The sequence below is a fragment of the Struthio camelus genome, chromosome 1 (assembly GCF_040807025.1).
Source record: "Struthio camelus isolate bStrCam1 chromosome 1, bStrCam1.hap1, whole genome shotgun sequence".
Taxonomy (NCBI): domain Eukaryota; kingdom Metazoa; phylum Chordata; class Aves; order Struthioniformes; family Struthionidae; genus Struthio; species Struthio camelus.
The window spans coordinates 140,994,305-141,015,773 of record NC_090942.1 but is presented as its reverse complement, the minus strand read 5'-3'; the positions used below and the strand labels follow the sequence as shown (position 1 = coordinate 141,015,773).

The window sequence follows — 21,469 nt, the reverse complement described above, 5'->3', positions numbered from 1 at the left end:
GTGTTCAGGGAAAAAATGTGTACCAGAGATGTATGTCATACTGTCCTGAAAAGCATGACCAGAAAACTTTAAAAAGCACCAAGGGAGAAAGGAGTTATATTATTTATTTGTTTTCCTGGGAAACAGAACTCTGATACTGCAGTATGAGAGCTATTTTTTGGTAGGGCTTCTAATTAAGGTTGACAAATTCTTCCCTTTATGGAATGTGCTTAGAGCTTTGAACTGCAGTTGTGTTGACCAAAACTCTTTTGGCTCCAAAAAGAAAAATAAATTAGAAAAATATTTTAAATTTGATAGAACTCTTTATAAAATGTTTTTCTCTGAATAGCTCTACTGTTCTGATCAAAAAATTGAACAGGGAAGAAACAGTTGTGTAACCACAGTTGTGTACCTTTCTGCCTTGATGGAACTCTCTAAGATTTTCTAGAATTAACACTGATATCTGAAGATGACACTGTCCCTGACCATGTCAGTCTTCCCAGAGGTCCTCATGTTTACTAGATGTTTTGTTTTAGCTTAGGAAATCCTGCTGGTAGCTTTCTCGGGCAAAAAAATACATTCAATTAAGGAGAAAATTAAGACAACTTTTTTTTTGGTAACTTGTTCTGGGGGTGCAGGGGAGCTGAATAGGCGAGCCGAGAGTACAGAGACACTCACTCTCCCCTCCGTTTTCTTGGTGACCTTTCTGATGATGTGTGTAGTGTGAGTAAGAGTGCACTGATTTGAATGAAAACTGAGCAAAAGAGAAAATGAATCTGATAAGGCAAAAATGGGGAGGTGTGTTTTAGACAACAAGGCTGACACAGCGTGAGGTGGAGAGATGGGGAAGTTGAATAAGGGCCTGGAGGGAGAAATGTATTAAACAAGAGGGCAGGAACTACTAATATGAGAAGGAGGAGTTAGAGCCTGGAAGTGAATACTCGTGGATGGTAGGGCAGGTTCAAGTAGCCAGGAGAAAGTTGAAACAAATTCAGTTAGAATCATTAAGATTGCAAAGTGAAGCATTCAGGTCATACTAGTGCTCCGTGAAGAGCACCAGTGAAAGAAAGTGAAGAAAGGTTGCTTATCTATTGCCTTGTGCATCGGGTTTATGATATTGTCTTTAATTGCATGCTCACATATATATTTTCCAGCAGACTCATTCTTTCAGTGCTCAGCCTGAAACTGCCCATTGCTTGATTGGGGGGGGGGGGGACGGACGGGACAAAATAATGACTGCTTATTAAATTGGCACAGTCTGTTCTGTGTAATTTAATTTTATTCTGGTTTGCACACCTTCAAAGGGGCAAGCATTCTTTCTGGCACAGGTACATCTTTACAGTTTAAAAAAATGTAACACGTGATACTGCCCTCAACTATCGTGATGGAAATCTCTCATGTTTGTGTATCGTTAAGATGTTCGTAAGCAGTAAATTCCTTTCTGTTTTATAGCTACGCAAAACTAATGCCTAACTAACTATAACACGGTGCCTTGGAAGCTGATAAAACTGGAGTTGTTTGGACTGTGTTTGACTAGAACAAGATGCAGTGTTGAAGCAGCCGTCAGAGAAACTATTTTCTGTCCCTCTCTGGGCCACATGGATGGTTTCCAGCTAGAACCTTTGGCTTATTTCTGACTTGGGTGAAGGTGCAACCTTTCAAATAAGAACTGAAGATATTGTAGATATTTACTTACTCAGACTGATTTAATAGAGCATGTGTTTAAAGGCTCCAATTGCCTCGTTATTCAGGAAATCTGTTTTTGCACATTTTACTAACTTTCGTTTTTTTCCTGAAACCATGTCCGCAGCTTTTATGAGTAAGTTTTGAGGTAGTAGTGGTAGGTATGATTCAACAGTAGATTCCTCACACTTGGATCTAGAATGGAAAAAAATATATTCCACTGATTTGTTTTAATTTTTCTATTTATTTTTAAGCTACGTTTTACTTAGATTTCTGTAGTGGTGGCATTAACGTGTTATGTACAAGTGTTGTGAGGTGAGCCAGTGATCAGTGCCAAAATTTACTGCTGAGTCTGTGGAAGAATAAGATGATTCTTAGAAATTATCTTAAAGGACCAAAGTATGTAAGCTCAGTTAGAACAAATAGCATAGCATATGAGAAACCTTGACTGAACTTTTTTTAACTGTACGTAGACATCATGGTTTCAATTTTAACCAGACTTCTATTTGACTTTTTGATACTGCTGTCTTCTAAAATGCAGTAGCTTCTTGAATTTAGCAATGTTCTAATTATCATGGAAAAGTAATTGTACTTCTTACAGAGATATTTTGATGCAATTTATTAATAAAATGCTCTAGAAGATGTCTCTTATTTGTTTCTGTAATTATTTAGGTTGATTTTAAATGCTTATCATAACTCTCCTTGGGACCTGACAAGGTCATAGAATACATAAACCAAAAAAGCAGTCTTAAACTTAACCATGTGAGCTGCATCTGTGCTACAGCCATAATTATACATTGGTTGATACAGACCTTTCAAAGGCTATATTCAAGCTGAAATAAACTTTAGACTGGCTTGTTTTGAAATAAACTATGTACCAAGGGGAGAGTTACCAAATCACAGTAAAAGTGTCCTAAATGAGGATAAACCTATGAAAATTTGTTAGACAAAACAGTGGTGTTCTATTCGTTAATAACACTCTTCCAGTAACTAATGTGATTAAATGGCTATCTCTCTCTCTTTCAGTGTAGAGATTGGTGAAAGTGTGAGAGGAGAAGATGTATATATCATCCAGAGTGGCTGTGGAGAAATAAATGACAACTTAATGGAATTACTCATCATGATCAATGCTTGCAAGATTGCATCATCCTCCAGAGTGACTGCAGTAATTCCATGTTTTCCATATGCCAGGCAAGATAAGAAAGACAAGGTAGGTAAGATGCTTTTTATAATAAAAGCCTTATGTTTTAAATTTGTTTCAGCTTGTTCCCTTGAAGTTCTTTGAGATAAAGCATGTTTTCATAAACATTTAAAAGAGAATTAAGTTTTTCTTATATATTTATTTCTTTAAGTTTAAATGTTGAACTACATCATCTCTAAGTGAATAGAGACGACAAATGATTTTTCATGTATTTTGATTTTTGTAAGTAGGTTCATGTTGAGTGTGGTATATTTCAGAGTACTTGCTAGCAAACCTAACTTTGTGGAACTCTTTCTTGCTTTTGCCAACTTGATTTTTTTTTTCCCCCTGTATACACAGGAGAATACACCTGTTCTACCATTTTTGATTAGTGCAATTGCACTGAATTAAATCCTTATACTGACATTTTATTTAATAAATCTTGAATATTGCTACTTCACCTATGAGAAGGGCTTAATAGAAGTAAAGGGCAGGAGTTGCCTGGGACAGTTTGAAGTGCTAGAACTATTATGCAGATGACTTTTACCCTATATGTTAAAGCTGAGAGCCAAATGGAAAGAGCTGATTAGATCTGCAATATGTTAACAGTAATGAATGAATACATTATTCCATTCTGTAGGACAGATTCTAAAAAAGTACATTTGGAGTAATCTATTTGTATTGATGCAGACCAAAAACTGTAGAAGGGAAAAAAAGAGAGGAGAGAAAACAAACAACAACAAAAACAGAACACTTTTGTCTTTTTAGTACTCTCTCTCTAAATTTGGGCTGCTATAGATGATAAATGGAACAGTTCTGCTGAACTGATAGCACAGTAACAACTCCTCATTGGCAAGTGAGTCAGAAAATTTTAGTTCTGTATTTTTTAAAATCAGTCTCTACTCTGTGTGTGTGTGTGTATATATATATATGCAAAAGCCTTATGTTACACAAGTGTTACTTTTGCCAAAGCTCACTGGAAAATAACTGACAAGAACAGATGTGAAATATGGCTTTTAATATCAGATTACAATGGTTATCTTCTTGGAAATTGCCCCCCTCCAGTACTTCCCATAAATTGACTGCCCTCTCTCCCTTGCACTTTGAGCATTGAGCAAACCATCCTCAAAGCCTTGCGAGTTTTCAGTTGGTTTTTTTCCCCTCTCATTCTTTCATATAAAATATAACAGAATTGATAAGGGATGTAGAATCTAAAAATAATAGAAGACACCTAGAAAATACACTATTACCAGCATGTGATCGAGGAGAGCAAAACTGAATACACCAAAGTGTTTCTTTCAAGGAGTGTAGCCTCCACAAGACAATATTATTATTGCGACCCTCTGCTTATTATACTTTCAAAAACTCAATTCAAGAGTTAAATAGTAGCTCCCTATCCTTTGCCTACATCTTCTGGAACTTCAGTTTGCTGTGTTTCTGTATTGAACAAGAAATCTCCCTTTCTTGCCTAGAGAGCTGAAAAAGGTTTTATCGAAAGAGTTTGAAAAGGGAGCAATAAACATTTTGGTGAGATGCTAAGGAAAGCATCTTGCTTCTGAAGATGTTTTGATTTCCAAAATCATATTTGAAGATTCTGCTCGACCATAATATAAGTTCTTAGTGTGGGAAAAGGATGAGTATGTCCCAGGTTTACTGTGCATCTAGGGAATGCCTTATCAAGTGCACCAAAAATCAAATGGTAGACTTCCAAGAGACACTTGAAACCTAGAGGACTGTGGCCCAGCATGCTGCCCAGGAGCATTTGTGTCTTTTGGATATGCCATCTGAAGGTGGATAGCACAGGAAAGTAACTAAGACACTGATTTAGACTTCAAGCTTTGGTCCAGACCTTTCTTTGGGTGCTGCTGTGTTCTGCAATTCTAGGCAAGCCCTTTCAATTTTTTAACCTCTGTTTTGCAATTGAGAAAATGTTTACCATCTTTGGAAACTAACCTTGGTAGTTGACCTCCATGTTGTAAAATAAACTGTTGTAATATAGCTGTTGACATTGGGCAGCTCATTGACTGGGAGATTCTTCTTCTCGCTGTTTGATTGCATCACACCATTTGGTCTTCGACCCCTATTGAATGCCTAAGATTTTTTGCTGCCTGAAATGTCAGAAAAGTGTCAGCCATTTTCTTACTGTGAATGTATGCAGATTTTCTTTCTGCTGAAAGATCTTGCTGCAGTTTCTCAAGTATGAAGTGAAGCAGCATAATCTGCTCTTTTTTAGTTTAAGTTATTGACTTTCAGTCCATTTAGTTCTTTATAGATGTGTCCTTGCTGCTGGAGGTGTCACCTTATTCATGCCTCTGTTGCAGTAATGATCACTGAAAACAGTGAAAGTGTTCTTGACTTAACGAAAAGGGCTTCCAGTAAAACACTTTATTCTGAGTAAGTTCTATATAATCTACTCTGGACGTTTTTAATATTAAACCTAGATGAGCTTTAAATGAGTTAGCTTTGGATATTAGTAACAGGTACAGCAGGACAATATAGAAATTCATGCAAGCTGTTCTCCCAGTTATAAAGGCAGGGAAAGAGATTTAAAAAAAAAAAAAAATCCAGAAAACAAAACCAACCTTGCCAAGAATCCTAGAAAAGCTTGTAAATTGACTTGGGCATAATCAAGTGTTGTCATAAGGTAGAATACTTCTGATACACAGCTAGCTAATTTAAAATTAGCTCGAGTATCTGTGCTTTGGCTGTATTTGCAAGTTTATGCATCCTCTAATTATGTTTACCTTCAAAGCCTTGGGCAAGATACGTTTATGTAGGATGCTGTAGAGATGCCTTTGAGATAAGTTAGAAGTATAGTGACAGGTGAGGTTTGGTGTTCCACAGCTTATGTAACTTTGTTTTTTTGATTTGTAGAAGGGGGCCGTGGAGCGTTGGGTAGGTATCTTTTTTTAATTTATTTTTTTTTTTAATCTGACAGTAAGCATTTCCATTAAGATGGCCTTAAAGGGTGAGACTTACTGGGTCGCATCATATATAACTGGGAACACTTTCAGTTTCACTTCTAGATTTCAGTTGTTTTTCACTTAGACCATGACAGTAATCCTGTGGAATAATTTTCTATTAGAAAACTCCTTGATTTTAGTTGAAAATTTATTTGGACATTCAAGATAATGGCTGTCAATTTCTGAGGCTTCAAAGCATACTTCATTTTCAAAACGATGAATTTTAGGTAATAAATTAGTGAATATTCACAATCAATGCACTTCACGACTGGCTTTCTTGGAAGTGAAAGTTCTAGTCAAATATTTGACTTGGATTTTTTTTGGTTCAGTATGCACATGATGCATTTTGAGCAAAACAATGTAATAAGATGCTTAAAGGCAACAGAGCTTCAATCTTGGTGGACATTCCCACCTTTTGCTTTCAGCTATGTATCCTTTGCATAGTTGTTCTTATGAGGTTATTTTTATTAGCTCTGTGGATTCCTTCCCTGCCCCTGGTAATTTTAAGAATTGCTAATAACTTTGTAACACATCATAAAAGAAGAAATCTTTTACATAAATGTTGCTATAAGTGAGCAGGGAATATGCTTAGGAACGAAAAACCTCAGTGATTGCTTCAGTTTCGTTTCTGTACATAATCTAATGTTGTATTTCACACTAATAATTCTGAATAATCTCAAATTGTGTCGAATGGAACAATGAATATACTGAATCTTCTTGCATTCTTGCCTCTCTGATAAGCAAATATCACAAAATCAAAGAACCTTCAGTTCTCGTCTACCTGTGTCATCCGAGTTTCTCAATTTGAGGCCACGTTTTTGAGGTTTTCTTGAAGTTTATTTTAAAAATCATTTGGATTATGTTGTAGCACAAAACTTTTCTCACTTTCTTTGTAAGCAATCAAATCTTAAATCTTTTTGAATATGTGATGTAGTGTGTGATTATTTTAATGCACAGTTTTGTGTAGAGGAAACTCAGATAGCTGAAAACTTCATTTGTCTTAATCTCCTATTGGCCCATTCTTGAGAAACAGGTATTGGTGTTTGGCTATCTTTGCTTCCAAGACCCTCTGTCCACCAGCATGTAGGCAATCTGTGATGTGCATGTCTGCTAAAACAAGTTACCTAGTGGTAAAACCTCCAAGTTTTTCCTTCTGGGAAGTCAGCCTGCAAGGCCAGCAGCTGAAAGAAGTATCAACTGGTAATGTATACATTATTACTTGATGCAGGAAAGTGTTTTTTTGTAACAGTAATACTCGTTATATGGATGCATCAGACAAGCTAACAGCTATTTTTGTTGAACAGAAATGGGGGGAAAAAAAGAATGAAATTCAGTAGGCCAGAAGGAGCGAGAGTAGCAAACCACATTCTGGGAAGAAGCTAATTTGCCGTGACAGCTAGGCTGAACTTATTACTGCTTTCTATCAGAAGAGGTTGTCCTGGTTAGCAGTCATCTTTCCCTCCCTCTTCCATTTTGGCTTCCTGAGCTCATTTTTGACTTCCTCAGCTGGCTGCTATGGATTCAGACAGGTATCAGTGTGCAGCTCAAGAGAAGTGGTGGAAGTATATAGACTGGAGGCAAGGGATGGGACAAGAAGGTGAGCGAACCTCTGCTTTCAGTAGCATTTGTTAGTCTAGCTTAACCAATATCAAATTAGGTCTTCACAAACTGCTAATGAAAGAACATGATGGTAAAGTCAAAAGATGAGAAACTAAATCTTTGTTTTGCTGGATGTTACCAGAGACTTGAATATCTTGAAGCCCAGCTCAGTCCAGTTTGAACTACTGAAATGACCTGAAGTGACCAAGATGTTGAATAGGACAAATCACAAGTTTACTAATAAGAACAGACGTGTCTGGAGAGCTTTAGCTCACTGAGACCTTACAGAAATGAACTTAAATGGGGACCAGTGTAGTCCTCGGTGGCTATCCCTGATGAGGCTGTAGGGATGGGAAAATCTTACAGAAGCTCTCTGCATGTGAATTGGGAGATCTGGGTAATTGCAAACTGCTGTATACATCTTCAGTGTATCTTACACAGACCAAATGTGAGAGATTGTGTGCAGAACGCACACATACACGTGTGCACATGCACACACATGTGTGTGTGCAAGTTTTCTAACTGAAGGGTTTTTAATGATAAAAATTTCTTCAAGGAAATAAACTGAGATATTACAGTCTTTACAGCATGGAGAATGTTGGTAATTCACAGGTTAAAACAGGGAAAGGTCGAGTTTCCACCTAAATCAACATTTGAGGGGAATATATCTGGTGTAGCCAGGTGCCAGTATAGCGTCCAGGTTAAGTTAGCAATGGTTCAGCTTACTGTAGATTTTCCCCTTGAGACACCTTGGTAAAAATTGTGAGGTATTTTGTAAAAAAAGTGGAGGAGTTTCTAGAAGGCTAAATTAAGCTCTCTGATAAATCTAGGAGTAGAGAATACCTTGCTAGCAAAAACATAACCTGACAGTGATATGGAACCTCTGAATTAGTTTTGCTTCTGTGTTAAGAGTAGTGCTAGTTGTTAGTCATTTTTAATGGTTCGGTTAAAAAAAAAAAAAAGTGAAAATTTAGTTTAGTGTGCCCATTACAGACAAAGCTGTTGAGGGTAACATAGCTTTTTTACAAAGCTGCAGAGTCTCAAAGGACTTTACAGTTGTTCAGAAAAACCATAAGCTGTCCTCCAGTCATGATTTCCTCATTTTTATGTTGCTGTTCATTTTGCATCTTTGTCAGATTAAAAAAGCTCTTGACATTGCCATAAACTCTGCTAATTAGTCTTTCACTCTTCCTCTGCCCCTTCCACTTTACTGTTTCTCACATTCCCGCTCTGTCCCTCCCCTCCTCAGGAAGTGTAGACTCCTAATTACATCTGACAATGCAGTCCTAATTGGCAAAAAGAATAGTCTTCTACCCCTGCCTAGATGGATCTGTTACAAGTTTTACTGTATCATGAAGAAATGCTTGATATTAATTTTGTTTTAAGCAGTATTTTTTAAAAAGTTAAGTTCACTCTGCCTTCCTTTGTATTTGGCAACTATCCTATTCTTAAAAAAAACATTGCCTGAGAATCAGGTAATCTATGGAGAATGGGTTAGAGAAATGGAGACTGTCTGTCCTTGCTATAGGAGAGCTAGCTAAAAGTTCAAAATAAAGAATTGGAAAATTAGATCCTCAATTTTCCCTGCTTGTTGGTCAGGTTACTACAAGGCATTATTAGCCAGGCTGTGCAAGCTGATCAGATGCTCCAAACTGTTTTGCTGAGTTTCAAAACCTAGTAGCAAGACTTGCTATTGATCGGCTATTTTGGTTAAAGTTTTTGGAGCTCTTCGCATCTAAATTGCAGATATGCTAAAGGAAGATAAGTAAACATAGCAAATAGTCTGAATCCTTGTATCTAGTCAATCTTTTTAAATTTTAAACATTTGTGCTTTATTCCTCAGAGTCGTGCTCCAATCTCTGCAAAACTTGTTGCCAATATGCTGTCAGTTGCGGGAGCTGACCATATCATCACTATGGACTTGCATGCTTCTCAAATACAGGTAATTATAAGTTCTTACTGACTGTGGGTAGAAGTTTTATTGAATTAATATGAAAGGCTAATACTAATTCTGTGGTTTTTTCCTCATTGTTCAGAAGTGTAATTCTCAGGGTTTAGAGAAAGCTTTGATTTGCCTCACTGCTGGTTTCTAATTAAATTCTCTTTTGAAAGAGATCAGCCTTGATCTCACAGGGTGATTTTTTGCAGGCAATTTAGACAGTTCTGAGCATTTCCCCTGTATCCCTGTCCCACACCCCCAGTGAAATTTGCCAAACTCAAATGTACTAGAGGTCCAGGAACACACAACATGCCCTCTGGGGGAGGAAGCTCTCTTTAATTTTGGCCTGGTCAGTGATTGTCCTTGATTGTTCCCTCGGCTGCACCAGTGAAACTGTATATTCTCAAAAGAAGTGGAAATGGAAGCTGGAAACCCTTAACTGGGTTCGCTGATGAATCCAGCAAATCAGAATAGACATTGGTTGTGGTTCTTGCTTGCACCTCTTTCAAGATACCTTGCTTTTTCTAGAAAATACCTTCTCTTCCAGTTCTGGCATTCTGTTTAGTCAAAGTTTTGAGTTATGCTAGATTGTTCTCATCTGCATAAAAAGCAGTTTCATTTGTGGTCACAGGTTTCTTCTCATTACAACTTGCACAAAGAGGAGAAAGATTCCATTCTGCTACTCAAGTAATGCTAGCTTGAGTCTGCCCCAGTTTGAAATACTAGTGTTCATGTCAAGCAGTTAGTCCTAAGAATTAAAATTTATGGAAGTTAAGTAATTTTTGTGAGACTTTTTCACAAGCATGAATTTACTTAGGTGCCTGAGCCTGGTCCTTTTTTTGGTTTCATATAGTGAGAACGGTTGTTCCTCATTTCACTACTTTGGGTAAGATTTTTAGAGACCTTAGTATTTGTCCAGCTCTGCTTCCACTGAATTTGATGGAAATAGTGGAGGGTAGAATGAGGCCAGTGTAGAATGCTAATTAATGTCCTACCCTACATGAGAGGCAAAGGCTTGGCTCTTTCCCTAATGTCTTCCAAGTAAAAAATAAATGTTATTTATGAAACTATCTTTCTCTTTTTGACTAGGGTTTCTTTGACATTCCAGTAGATAACCTATATGCAGAACCTGCAGTGCTGCAATGGATAAAAGAGAACATTATGGAGTGGAGAAACTGTATCATAGTCTCGCCTGATGCAGGTGGTGCAAAAAGGTACTATTCAAGCCATTAGTTCTGCATATAGGTCGTGGTCAGTGAACTAACTTGGGGTATGCTTTCTCCCCTTGGCTTCCTCCATCCCCTTGAATTGTATGAGATACAGGGCACATCATTGCCAGCTGCATTGTGAAAAAACAGCATAACTAGTTCTTCTAAATGTTGTTGATGCTTCAAAACATCCAGGAACTTTCTGTACTCTAAAGAAAATATTTTTTTTTTCGCTCCCTGGATATGGCCTCATTAGCTGAATTCCTCCATGGGGGGAAAGTTTTTTCCTGCTGCTTGCTTCTTTAGTCTGGTTTCTGCGCCTCTTCCTGCTTCACTCTGGAACTGCCTAAGTTTCCTTTCTCTGTTAAAGCATATGGCCTGTCCTCACTGCACCTGCTAGCATTAGGTAAGACCTTGCTTGAGTCATGCTTCTTTTTTCTTTAAGTTACTGCATTCTAGTTGTAAACCTATTGACTCAAGTTATGTACTATGAATATTAGAAAAAAGAGAATGAAGCTTTGCTTTGAGTGGCAAAAGGTAAAAGTAGGAAACTGTTCACTGTGGTGATTCTCTATTCACAGCATGTGTTACTTGCTTAGGAGACCATCTTTTATTTGGTACCTATAGAGTATGAACTAATGCAGAAGTTCAGGAGCACACAGTGAAGTGATAAAGCATGCCACTGAGGTGAAACACTCATTCCCAAGTTATCGGTCATTCTGCTGTTAGAAACTGAGTGGGAACAAAGATAAATGAAGCAAGAAGCCTGTAAGCCCATAGTAGTTCAAATATTTGGAATGTAGCATGAGGAAAACAGTGAAAGATTACCGTAATATGATGGACCCAAAGACTTTGATTAAAGTAATGAGTCTTTAGTTTAAAAACTGGCAGGGAAATAAGACTGATCAGGATTCCAGAGTTGTTCCTGTTTAGATTACTGGAGGTAAAGATGTGAAGAATGGAAACTAGAAGGCATTCTAAAATTGAGATGACTCGGTCCATTAAATTTTTTTCATTCTTATCTAGTTCTTGTCTGTGTTCTTTTTTCCTTCAAAGTACAGTCTTTGTTTCGAATCCAAGTTGGGATAGAGGGGTTTTGTTTGTTTGGGGTTTTGGGGTGGGGGGGAAGTGAAGTGGGGGGTTCCTCTCCTGTAACAAATATTTCTGTATTGGAGATCAGTCATGAGAGTTTATTTCTGAGGACCACTCTCATTCTGTTTAGTATGGATAGAATCTGTCCTGATACTTTTCCGTTTTAACGCACTCAAGCATTTGCTGTTGAAGTAAGAGAAGGTTGCTTACTATAAATTTACAACTTCTCCTTAGCCTCCAGTAATATAATGTAAAGATGGTTTTTGGCTTGTTCATTTAAAACATGTAGACCTTCAAAATAGTACTTGGGTTAATGAAAAGTGAATAGAATGTCTTAAAAATAAATCGGGAAGTATTAAATAATGTGTGTGTGTGTATGTTTTGATTGCTCAATATTTTAAACACCTGAATACTTTTCTGTTTCTTATCATTTGATGGTTTTCCAGCTCATTAAATTTTGTGACTGAGGGTAAGGCATGCAAGTTCTATCGATATCTTAATGCCTCTGAGGTACTGCCTTTTGCTTTGAAAGTATACTGTTGTGCACAAAAATGTTCATCACCCTGGTTTTGGAAAGCTGTAGCAAACAAATACTTCATACTTAAGTGTTAAAGAAACTGAACCTTATGCTCTATTAAATGTGGATGTTAACCTTGTTAAGAGCATTCTAAAAATACTCTACAAAGGACAGACTTCAAGACTGTGCCAGCATGGACAAAGCATAGTAGTATTTATTTCTATGAATATGCCTGGCAGCTCTATTATATTTTAAAAAATCTGAATAAAGCAATCCTAATTAGAAGTCCATAGCAAGTTAAGCTTGTTAGCTGAGTTCAGTCTGGCCACCAGAGGTCATCCTGAGGACTACTTTTTGAAAAAAAAAAAAAAAAACACACTTTGCCAATCAAAAGCATTGCTAAGAGAACTACTTAAGTAAACTACTTGATTACTAAAGAAATGTTGCTATAAGAGTTACTAATCACTACTAACTTGTTTGTTTTTCCCATTGTTCTAGTTTTCACATTCCTGGCAACAGTATTTTCAGTTAGGATTTTAAAGTATGTGCTGTTGTATGCTTAGAACTGAGCCTGTGTCTCTTTTAAACTATCTAGTGTGACTAGGTTTTGCAGCAGTACAATAAAAGCTTGTGAACAGCTGAAATGTCTTGTGTGTATGTTCCCCATGTCAGTAAGAGTCCAATAAATCTTAGGTGACCTGCATGCATTTTTCCTGAGCTACTAGTAGCTCTGTAGCTACCTTCAAGATGACTTTAAAAGCTATATTTAAAATTTTTGTTAAACAATTTAATTTTGAATTAACTATTCTATCTAATGCAGTAGCTTTCACAACTGAACAGTATTCTTTAATTTTCCCCATGCCCCATCCTTCTCCTGAGTTCTTCCATAGCAGTCCTAATGGGAAAGCCTTTCTTTGAAGAATGAGGCATTAAATCTCCACATATTTTCAGACAGCAGCTTTTCTTCTGCTAGCAGTGACCCTCCTCTACACAGGTATCCAGAATTTCTGTTTATAGTGTAGGTGCTGAGGTTAAGCAACTGGGCCTGTAATTCTCCTACCCTCTATCCTGAAGAGGGAGAGACTGATACTAGAAGGACCAGAATCTACAGCAGTAGGCTCTAAGCACCTACCTAATTGTCTAATTATATTAGAGATGAGCTGTCTCTGACTTATAGTAGATTTCTACTTCAGAAACTAGTTCTACTTTACTTTGTAGTATATTTCTGCTTCAGTATATCCGTTTTATAAAAAGCAGATTATATGTACAGAACTATTTTTCATGAAGTTATCAGAACAATGCAGCTGAACTCCTCTTTGGGTTGGATGAAGAAAAGTTAACAAGTGCTTCAGAGTTGGTTTTTCACGTAGTTTAACAGTCTTGTGCTGTAAAATGAACCTCTCACCTGAGAAACAGTGCATAGGTCCTCTCTCCTCCAGCCAGTGACCAACACTGGTGGATTACTGCTTCTATGAAATGTCCTAAACACAGTAACTTAGTTATATGATTAATTGTATTTGCCTAATGACCTTTTCAAAGACAGGAGTTTAATGCTGGAAAAATGAAGTCAATTTTAAAAAAAAAAGCTATTTCTGGAGTATTGGTTAAGACACTGTGGTTGTATTTATTAACAAAGAATTTCTGCCCTATCTCATTTCTTGCAAATGTTTGTACTACAGTGATTTTTTTAGTAAACAAACACATGGTTTTATGACAAATGGTCAAGTAGGTTGCTTTCTTTTAAAATAGGTTTCTGAATGTGTTTTATTTCTTCCTCAAACTTAGGGTTACTTCAATTGCTGACAGACTGAATGTGGAATTTGCTCTCATTCATAAGGAACGGAAGAAAGCAAATGAAGTAGACAGAATGGTCTTAGTTGGTGATGTGAAAGACAGAGTAGCTATTCTTGTTGATGATATGGCTGACACATGTGGCACGATATGTCATGCAGCAGACAAGTAAGTATTAAGAACTAGCCCAATATCTCCTTGTAACATGACCTGCAGATAGCAGATGAACTCAGCTGCTCTGTCTGCATGCTTATAAGTCAACCTGATCTCTGTAGGCTGAAGTCACTCTGATTCTTCACTCTATAGGTCACAGTCTTGCGGTCAGACTGTTCTTCTTTAGAATGTGGAAGTGAAAATATTTCAGAAATATATAATCTGTATTTAGAAGGAAGAGAGAGTAAGAACAGACTCATCGAACTTGGAAGGGATTTGGGGACCATCTAATGTGTCTTCCATTTCCAAAGCAGAAATGACAGATCATTCTGCTCTTAAACCTTGTTACGGAGCTTTTCTACTCCTTTGGCAATCTTTTGCAGAGCTTTGCTAGATTCACCATTAGAAAGTTCTTCTCCTCAGTGTTTAATGCATGTTTAATCTTAGTCTTTAATATAAATCCTCAGTATAAAACTACTTGTCCTCTTTGTCCAGGACACTGAAAATAAGTTGTGGTTTTTATCCTCTTTTGTCTAGAATGTAGTTGAAGACCGTTTTCATCCCCCTCTAGGCTAAACTACTTCAGTTGCTCAGTCTTTCCACATGGTTTCTAGACTTCTGCTCTGCTCTTGATGCCCTCTGAACTCTCTTCAGTTTGTCCGTTTACTTCTTGAAGCGCAGCATGTGAAAGTAGGCCCAATATCCTGACTGAGGCCCTGACATTGCTGAGTAGAAAGGATTAATCTGGGCGGGAGGGAAGTGTTTCAGCCTGTCCTTATGCTTGTACACTTCAGGGTGGTGGCAATTCCCCCCTCCCCGCCACCGAGATTGATGGTGTTGACTGCTCTGAACTTTGTTAATATTTATACCCTTTTCTAAAAATTGCTAGGCAGGAGTCCCTAGTCTGTGTAAATTCAAATAATTAACTCTTCCTGTTGCTGTAGCTTCACAACTGAAAATGGATGGCAGCAATTCTAGCTTCAAAAATCATTTTGACGAATTGGAGAAATGGACTGATACTTGTTAAGAAAAAATGTGAGATATTACACTTGAGCAATATTGGATTGAAGTGCTTCTGCCCTTCCACTCATATCCGAATGTATGCTGTCAGCTCTGTTTTGGAAGGTCAAGGGCTTCAGTCTAAACTTGATTGGAGACCTGAGGTTTAGTTTTCCAATCCAAAGTTGATTTTCAGATCTTGTGTTATGATCTGGTTTACAGCAAAGCCTCCCCAAATGGTTGTGCCTGCTGCACAATAGAAGTGGAAACAAACTTCTGGGGAACAAGGCACTGGAATGTCTTAAACAGATCTTGTTGCTGAACGCTTACTACAATACTGTTACTTCTGCACTTAATCCTTTCTAAAGTTTATATCTCTGAGGTGAGATCACTTTGAATTTATATTCTTGCCCAATATACTTGCAGACCATTTGAAAGTGCTGAATAGCATCAGATCCAATGTAAGTCCTCGTGATGCTTCCTGCCTAAACCTATTTCATGTTCTATTGAAGTAATAGGGTGATACTTGAGTGAGCTAGACATTACCACTGGTGGTCTGAAGTAAAGATCATCCTACAAGTTTACAGGATTTTAGTTGCAGGTTTGCTGTTTGCTTTTATATGATCAGGATGTGAAAAACCCAAGGTAGAAGAATTCATACAGTCTTGTTTCTTGAAGTTCTGCAATTAGATATTATGCAGTTGTTTACTGTCCATGTAGTAATCTGTATCAAACTTCAATGTGGGTCTATGTGTGCTCTGTGCCCTTTGCTGGTCAAAACTATAAATGGTCTAGCCAATGGTTTTTTGACACCTCTGTGCACAGAGGAAACTAACTGCTGTCAAAAAGGAGGCCTTTTTTCTGCTGTGAAATAAACATTTCTTTATGTACAGTAGATTTTTAAAGAGTAAATTCTAAAAGCATCAGAAAGCAGCAGTGTACCTGGAGCGTACGCTAGAAGATGCTTTTGCTTGGGCAATGCTGCCTGTTATTGTTCCTGTATTCTTGACATGAAGGTGTGCTTTTCATTAATGCCAAACCTAGGTGGGATGCAGTTTCTGCTAAATTAGACTTATCTAAATTACTTTTTAGGCCTCTCTTTACCCTAGCGACCTAAATGTGTGTCTAGCAGATAAGGTTAGATGTGTATTTCCAGATACTGCAGATAAACTTGCTGAAGGCTTTTTTTCCCCACTAGTAGTACACTTGCACTGTAATAATGTACCCTCTTTGTAGGTTGCACACTATTACTAATTGTAGTGCAGAAAACAATTGGAATCCTTCAGTTCTAGTGATTCATTCAAAATGATGTGATATTTCTGTATTGTCTGTTTTCCTATCTTACTTTCTGTGGTGATCTAATAAAGTACGAGCTGTTGAAGGCTGCCTTTTGTCCTACTTCCAGTTGTAGGCTTGCATAGCCTTGAGGATCTGGAGGTAGAGAGACCAATCAAAACCAAATTAAGAGAATCTGACTTATTCACAAGTTGTTCTAGTTCTTTTATTTATACAGGTTTTTTTTGTGTGCTGCATCATATCACTGTCTGCTGAATTAGCAGCATGTCTTCCCCAGCCTTGCAGTAAGCTAGGCTTTTGATCATTAACTTTTTTTTTTGCCTCAAATCTCTATCCAGGCACAATTCACTCACATTTCAAAGAAAATAAAGGTGCACAGTAGTGGAGGCATAATAAAGTTGTGAATACTGTCATCTAACTTAATATTTTTGCCTGATAAAGATGAAAAGATGACACTAGAATTCAGTTGCATATTCTGATGTAGTCAAAAGTGCAGCATTTTAGTGTTGCTGCTACTGATTTTTATCCAACTTTCACAAATCTAGCAGTGAGTACTTTTGGTCAGAATTAGTAGCCATATAACCTCAAAGAAGCTTAAAAGCTCAGAGTTATTTTATAGATTTGTATCTTCCTGTAGCTTTCAGAAGGAATTTTGTGTTTAAAATGTATTTTGAGGAGATCTCTACTCAGCTTTGAGTTCCTTAGGTAACTCCATCTAGAACAGCGCATTTAAACATGGATCATGGTTTGCTTGCTTTGTGTTCTACAGGTTAGTGTCTGCTGGAGCCACTAAAGTTTATGCTATCCTCACTCATGGAATCTTTTCTGGTCCTGCTATTTCTCGGATTAATAATGCAGCATTTGAGGCTGTTGTGGTAACGAATACAATCCCCCAAGAAGAGAAAATGAAACACTGCCCCAAAATTCAGGTACTGTAGTGTTTTTTCGTCATCTGTTCAAACTCTAGATTTGGATATTATCATTCTCTGATGCTAAAATTTTGTGCCTTAAGTTGAAAATATTTGCAAACACATTGTGCCGCTAAGTTGTTTGTAGAACATACTGAAAAGTCATGCCGAAGAACTGTTTTAAGGAAGTTCAGTTAGTATGATAAAGTATTGAAAACAATATTTGATACTGCAGCAGATGGAATATGCCTGACAGTGAAAGAATGGCTTTAAAACTGGCTGTGATGCTTTTTTAAAATTTGATCAATATTCATCATACAGTATTTGTACATGGGAACTCACGCTAGTTACATTAAGGTCTCTGTGGCATCCACAGTAGACATCTTCATTGTATTTGAAAATACACTAATGAAAATGCCCAAGACGATAATATGTTTCTAAAATCAAACTGAAAATACAAAACTGACTTATCTCAGTAGCTTTTACATGAGATTATTCTTGGAAGTCCTGTGTCCCTTTAGCAGTTTTTTCACTTGTGCAGCGGGGAGGAAAGTATAAAACAGTACTTTTTCTTTAATGTTACATTGAATTAAAACAAGTTAAAACTTATCTGATATTATGTTTGTGTTAAGTGGCGCTGCCATCTGATGGCTGGACTAAACTGTTTCTTTTGGCAACGTGGCCTGTGCTAGCAGTCCTCAGCATTAAGCCTGTACAGAAATTGGTTCCTGTTTTCTCATTCAATTTTCAGTCTGTACCATGTATTAATACAGTCCTCATGTTAGGCTTACATAATGTTTTAAAGTTATTCTCCTTTCTAGGAGAGGTAAGCTGGCAGAATAGTAAACTGAGTATGCAGTTCATATGCTTATAAACATGTGTTTATAAACTGAATTTTGTTATAGGATATCAAAACAATAAACTACAATCTCTTTTATTTCTTTCTTTCCTCTTAGGTTATTGACATTTCTATGATCCTGGCTGAGGCAATTCGAAGAACACACAACGGCGAATCTGTGTCTTACCTGTTCAGTCATGTTCCCTTATAACTGCAAGAGGCTATGTTGTATCTTTGCAAGGGCTGTGTTAACGAGCCCCATTTTTAACAGTGCATCTCAGCCACAGGAGATGAATATCTTTGTAGAAGCCCAGAGCTTAATTATTGTATTTGTTTCCTAATTACCATTTGTTCCTTGTAAATGGGCAGTAAATCTGCATCTTACAGAAGCCTTTATGAATTCCCTTGAGAGCTGGGGATCTTACCTGTTGCTAAGTTCTTCTGTGTGCTCATGCTCTCTTTCTACTAAATGGCTGCTTTAGATCCATTTTCTGTTCAGAATTACTAAACAGCTGTTTATAGAACTTAATGGAATTTATGCATATGAAATTGTTTTTCTGTGTTAAGCTAAATGCTATGGATTTAGTCATCTGGAATCTATTCATCTATCAGGCAAGCAGCTGTTGTTGGTTTTTTGCTTTTTTGTTTTTTTTCTTTAACTCCAATGAATGTTAATTTGTAAGCCCTAACAGAATTTAAACCTCATGTGAATTTTAAGGATCTGACACATCCGTAATATTACCTGTATTTCATAAACTTTGTGTTTTTTTCCACAAAGTATATATGTTACAAGTTTCCTTCTGTAAAGCTCTCAGTTGTTCATTATGTTATCATTTGGTTGGAATTTTTTGTGCAGATACTGTCTTCATCTAAAAGACTGTTGTTTCAATATTGTTGGGATTATTTATTAATTTCCTGTATTTCAATAATAAGGACCAATCATAAATCATAAGAGCAATTTGTTTTGCATGTAACTTTTCCTGTAATTTTTAGCATTCTGTGATTCTGATCATATGAATAATTTCATCAGTTGTCCTGCTAATATTGCAAAGCTTCACTGTGCATAGTCCAAACAGCAAATATAAATACACTTAATATATTTGTAAAAGGTGGTCTCTGCTCATATTTACTTGATTGAAAATGTGAGAAAATACTTTTCATTTTAACTGTATAGTTAATAGAACTTCAACTTTCTATTACAAACTACCACGGTACTTTGCTGTGTAGGCAGTGAGCTGTGGTAAACTAGCCAGTCTTGAATAGTTTAATGCTAGAGAATTAAAACCACTGGGAAAACAGCTTGTATGCTGAGGATCTTATGGTTAAGTACTGGTAAGTGCAGTCAATAATTGATTATGGAGGAAAAAACAATTTCTGTCACTGTGGTTTTTTTTTTTAGGTCTTCAAATTCTTTTTATAGACTCTTCAGCCTTCCTGCTAGAAAGGAAGAGTTCAGTTGTGTTAAGATAAGTTTTCCCAAAGACCTAGGTGCAGGAAAACTATCTTTCCTCCTGAAATTACAGTTTTTAATAAAAGCATTTGCCATGCTTGAGAAATATTTCTTTACTGTGGAACCACACAGAATAGCCTTATTTCATCCTACCTTGCTTATTCTGGGATATATTTATCATGATACGCTGTTGTGTTATAAAATGGATTTTTCCATTCAATTTAAGCTGGTCTAATGTTCGTTAATTTCTCTGAGGGAAAAATGTGGCTACTTTGCCCTTATTTTTTTTAGTGATTTGCTATTTCTTTTATTGTTTTCTTCCTATATTGAAGATGAAGAAAACAATTTCACCTATACTTCTTTCTATAATGAATACAGAAATGGGTTGATAAGATATTGCAATCAGAATTCCATTCAGCCGTCAGTCCTCTGAGGAATTCCTCATTATAGTTCAATTTTTGAAATATTTAATTCCACTGTGTAATAATCTATGTTATTATCTGAATCAGAAAGCAATTTTTTAAATGTATGATTACTTAACCTACTGTCTTAAGCAGGTGTTTAAACTATTACTTTGCAGTTATATGGCTACAGTTTTGGGGTTAACAATTATACCATCAAAATTTAGACCTTATTATGCATATAGGGTATACAGTGAACTTAGTACCTGCTATTAATTCAGTTTTGTAGATCAGGTCTTTGTTACAAAAAAAATGCTGAATTGTTTGACATTATTGTGCACAAGTATTGTAAATAAATCTTAAATTACATGTGCCAAGAGACTGCTTGTGTTTTTGTTCTTCTGTTGCTCTGTTTATCAAGACAATGGCCTGCCCAGTTCAAATAGGGAAGAATGTAGGCACTGATACTCATGCAAACCTTACTAATAAGTTGGTTCATTTTTTTACGTCCAGGACAGCTTGTACATGTTAATCCCACCAGACTAGTACACATCTTTAAGATGATCATCCTCCTCCTTCTTTGTTGTCTGACCAAAATTACACAATGTTTAAATTTCATTGGGAATTTGAGTTAACACTTCATGAACAGTTGAAGCTCTTGCTTCTCAGTTTGTCGTAAGCAAAATGATTTGTCTGCATTTAAGAAGATCAGATGGGGGAAAGAACAGAAGTAACTTCATAAGTAAGCTTACTGTCTGTACTGCATTTTTGGACGCTTGAAATGCTTGTGAAGTTAGAGATGAAAATCCTATCAATCCGACAAAATTAGGAAAAAAGCAGCTTCTATGCCTTGTGTGCATAAAATTGAGGGGTGGTTTCTATGCTCCCTGACCCATTCTGGGGTTCCGATTTGAAGATTCCTTGACGGAGTTTGGACTTAATGGAAACTTTCTTATTTTGAATTAAAGGGGGGGGAAAAATACTGGATTGCATGTGCCCTGTGCCAAGAGGTACTAGTTCTTCAGAATTCTATAAGAAAGGCACGAGCTTTGTTTCATGAAAGACAACAATTTTATTAACATCTCAGGGCAGGAGATAGTGAGTTTTAAATTCTTATGTCCCTTCTGACACTGGAAACCCAAATTCATACAGCATCACAGACCTCTGCTCAGGCCACAGCACACAGTACAGATCCTATCCATGGTGAGGTTCATCAGTATTGTAGCCTTTAGAGGTTTTTATAGGATTTTCTAAGTAGTACTGTGACATGGATGGAAAATGTTGCTTCCTTTCAAGCTAAGGACATGCTGATGGTGTCATCACTGATGTCAAGGAGGTGCTGCCTCCGTGGTCTTCCGCTACAATTAGCTGGCTAAGTTCACTCTATGTCAAGGGATATGTGCAGCATAGCACAGTCCTGAAGGTCCAGTGATATGCAGTACAGTACATGCCTGTGTCTACTCAGGTCAACTT

At 37.0% G+C, this 21,469-nt stretch overlaps 1 protein-coding gene across 8 annotated transcripts in view; it reads left to right on the top strand.

Moving 5' to 3' along the window:
- PRPS2 (phosphoribosyl pyrophosphate synthetase 2) overlaps positions 1-20,377 on the top strand; it is a 29,676-nt gene extending 9,299 nt beyond the window's left edge. For 6 of the 8 annotated variants that reach the window (XM_068920508.1, XM_068920563.1, XM_009683666.2 and 3 more), the window contains 7 exons: positions 2,689-2,872; positions 5,717-5,737; positions 9,248-9,346; positions 10,433-10,557; positions 13,946-14,119; positions 17,169-17,328; positions 18,264-20,377. In XM_068920508.1, the coding sequence (XP_068776609.1) occupies positions 2,689-2,872; positions 5,717-5,737; positions 9,248-9,346; positions 10,433-10,557; positions 13,946-14,119; positions 17,169-17,328; positions 18,264-18,356 (856 nt within the window). In that variant the 3' untranslated portion in view covers positions 18,357-20,377. Of the gene's footprint in view, positions 1-1,485; positions 1,628-2,688; positions 2,873-5,716; positions 5,738-9,247; positions 9,347-10,432; positions 10,558-13,945; positions 14,120-17,168; positions 17,329-18,263 lie in introns of those variants that run through there. The other 2 variants (XM_068920529.1, XM_068920515.1) reach the window with 2 other exon arrangements.
- The last annotated feature ends 1,092 nt before the right edge of the window (positions 20,378-21,469 follow it).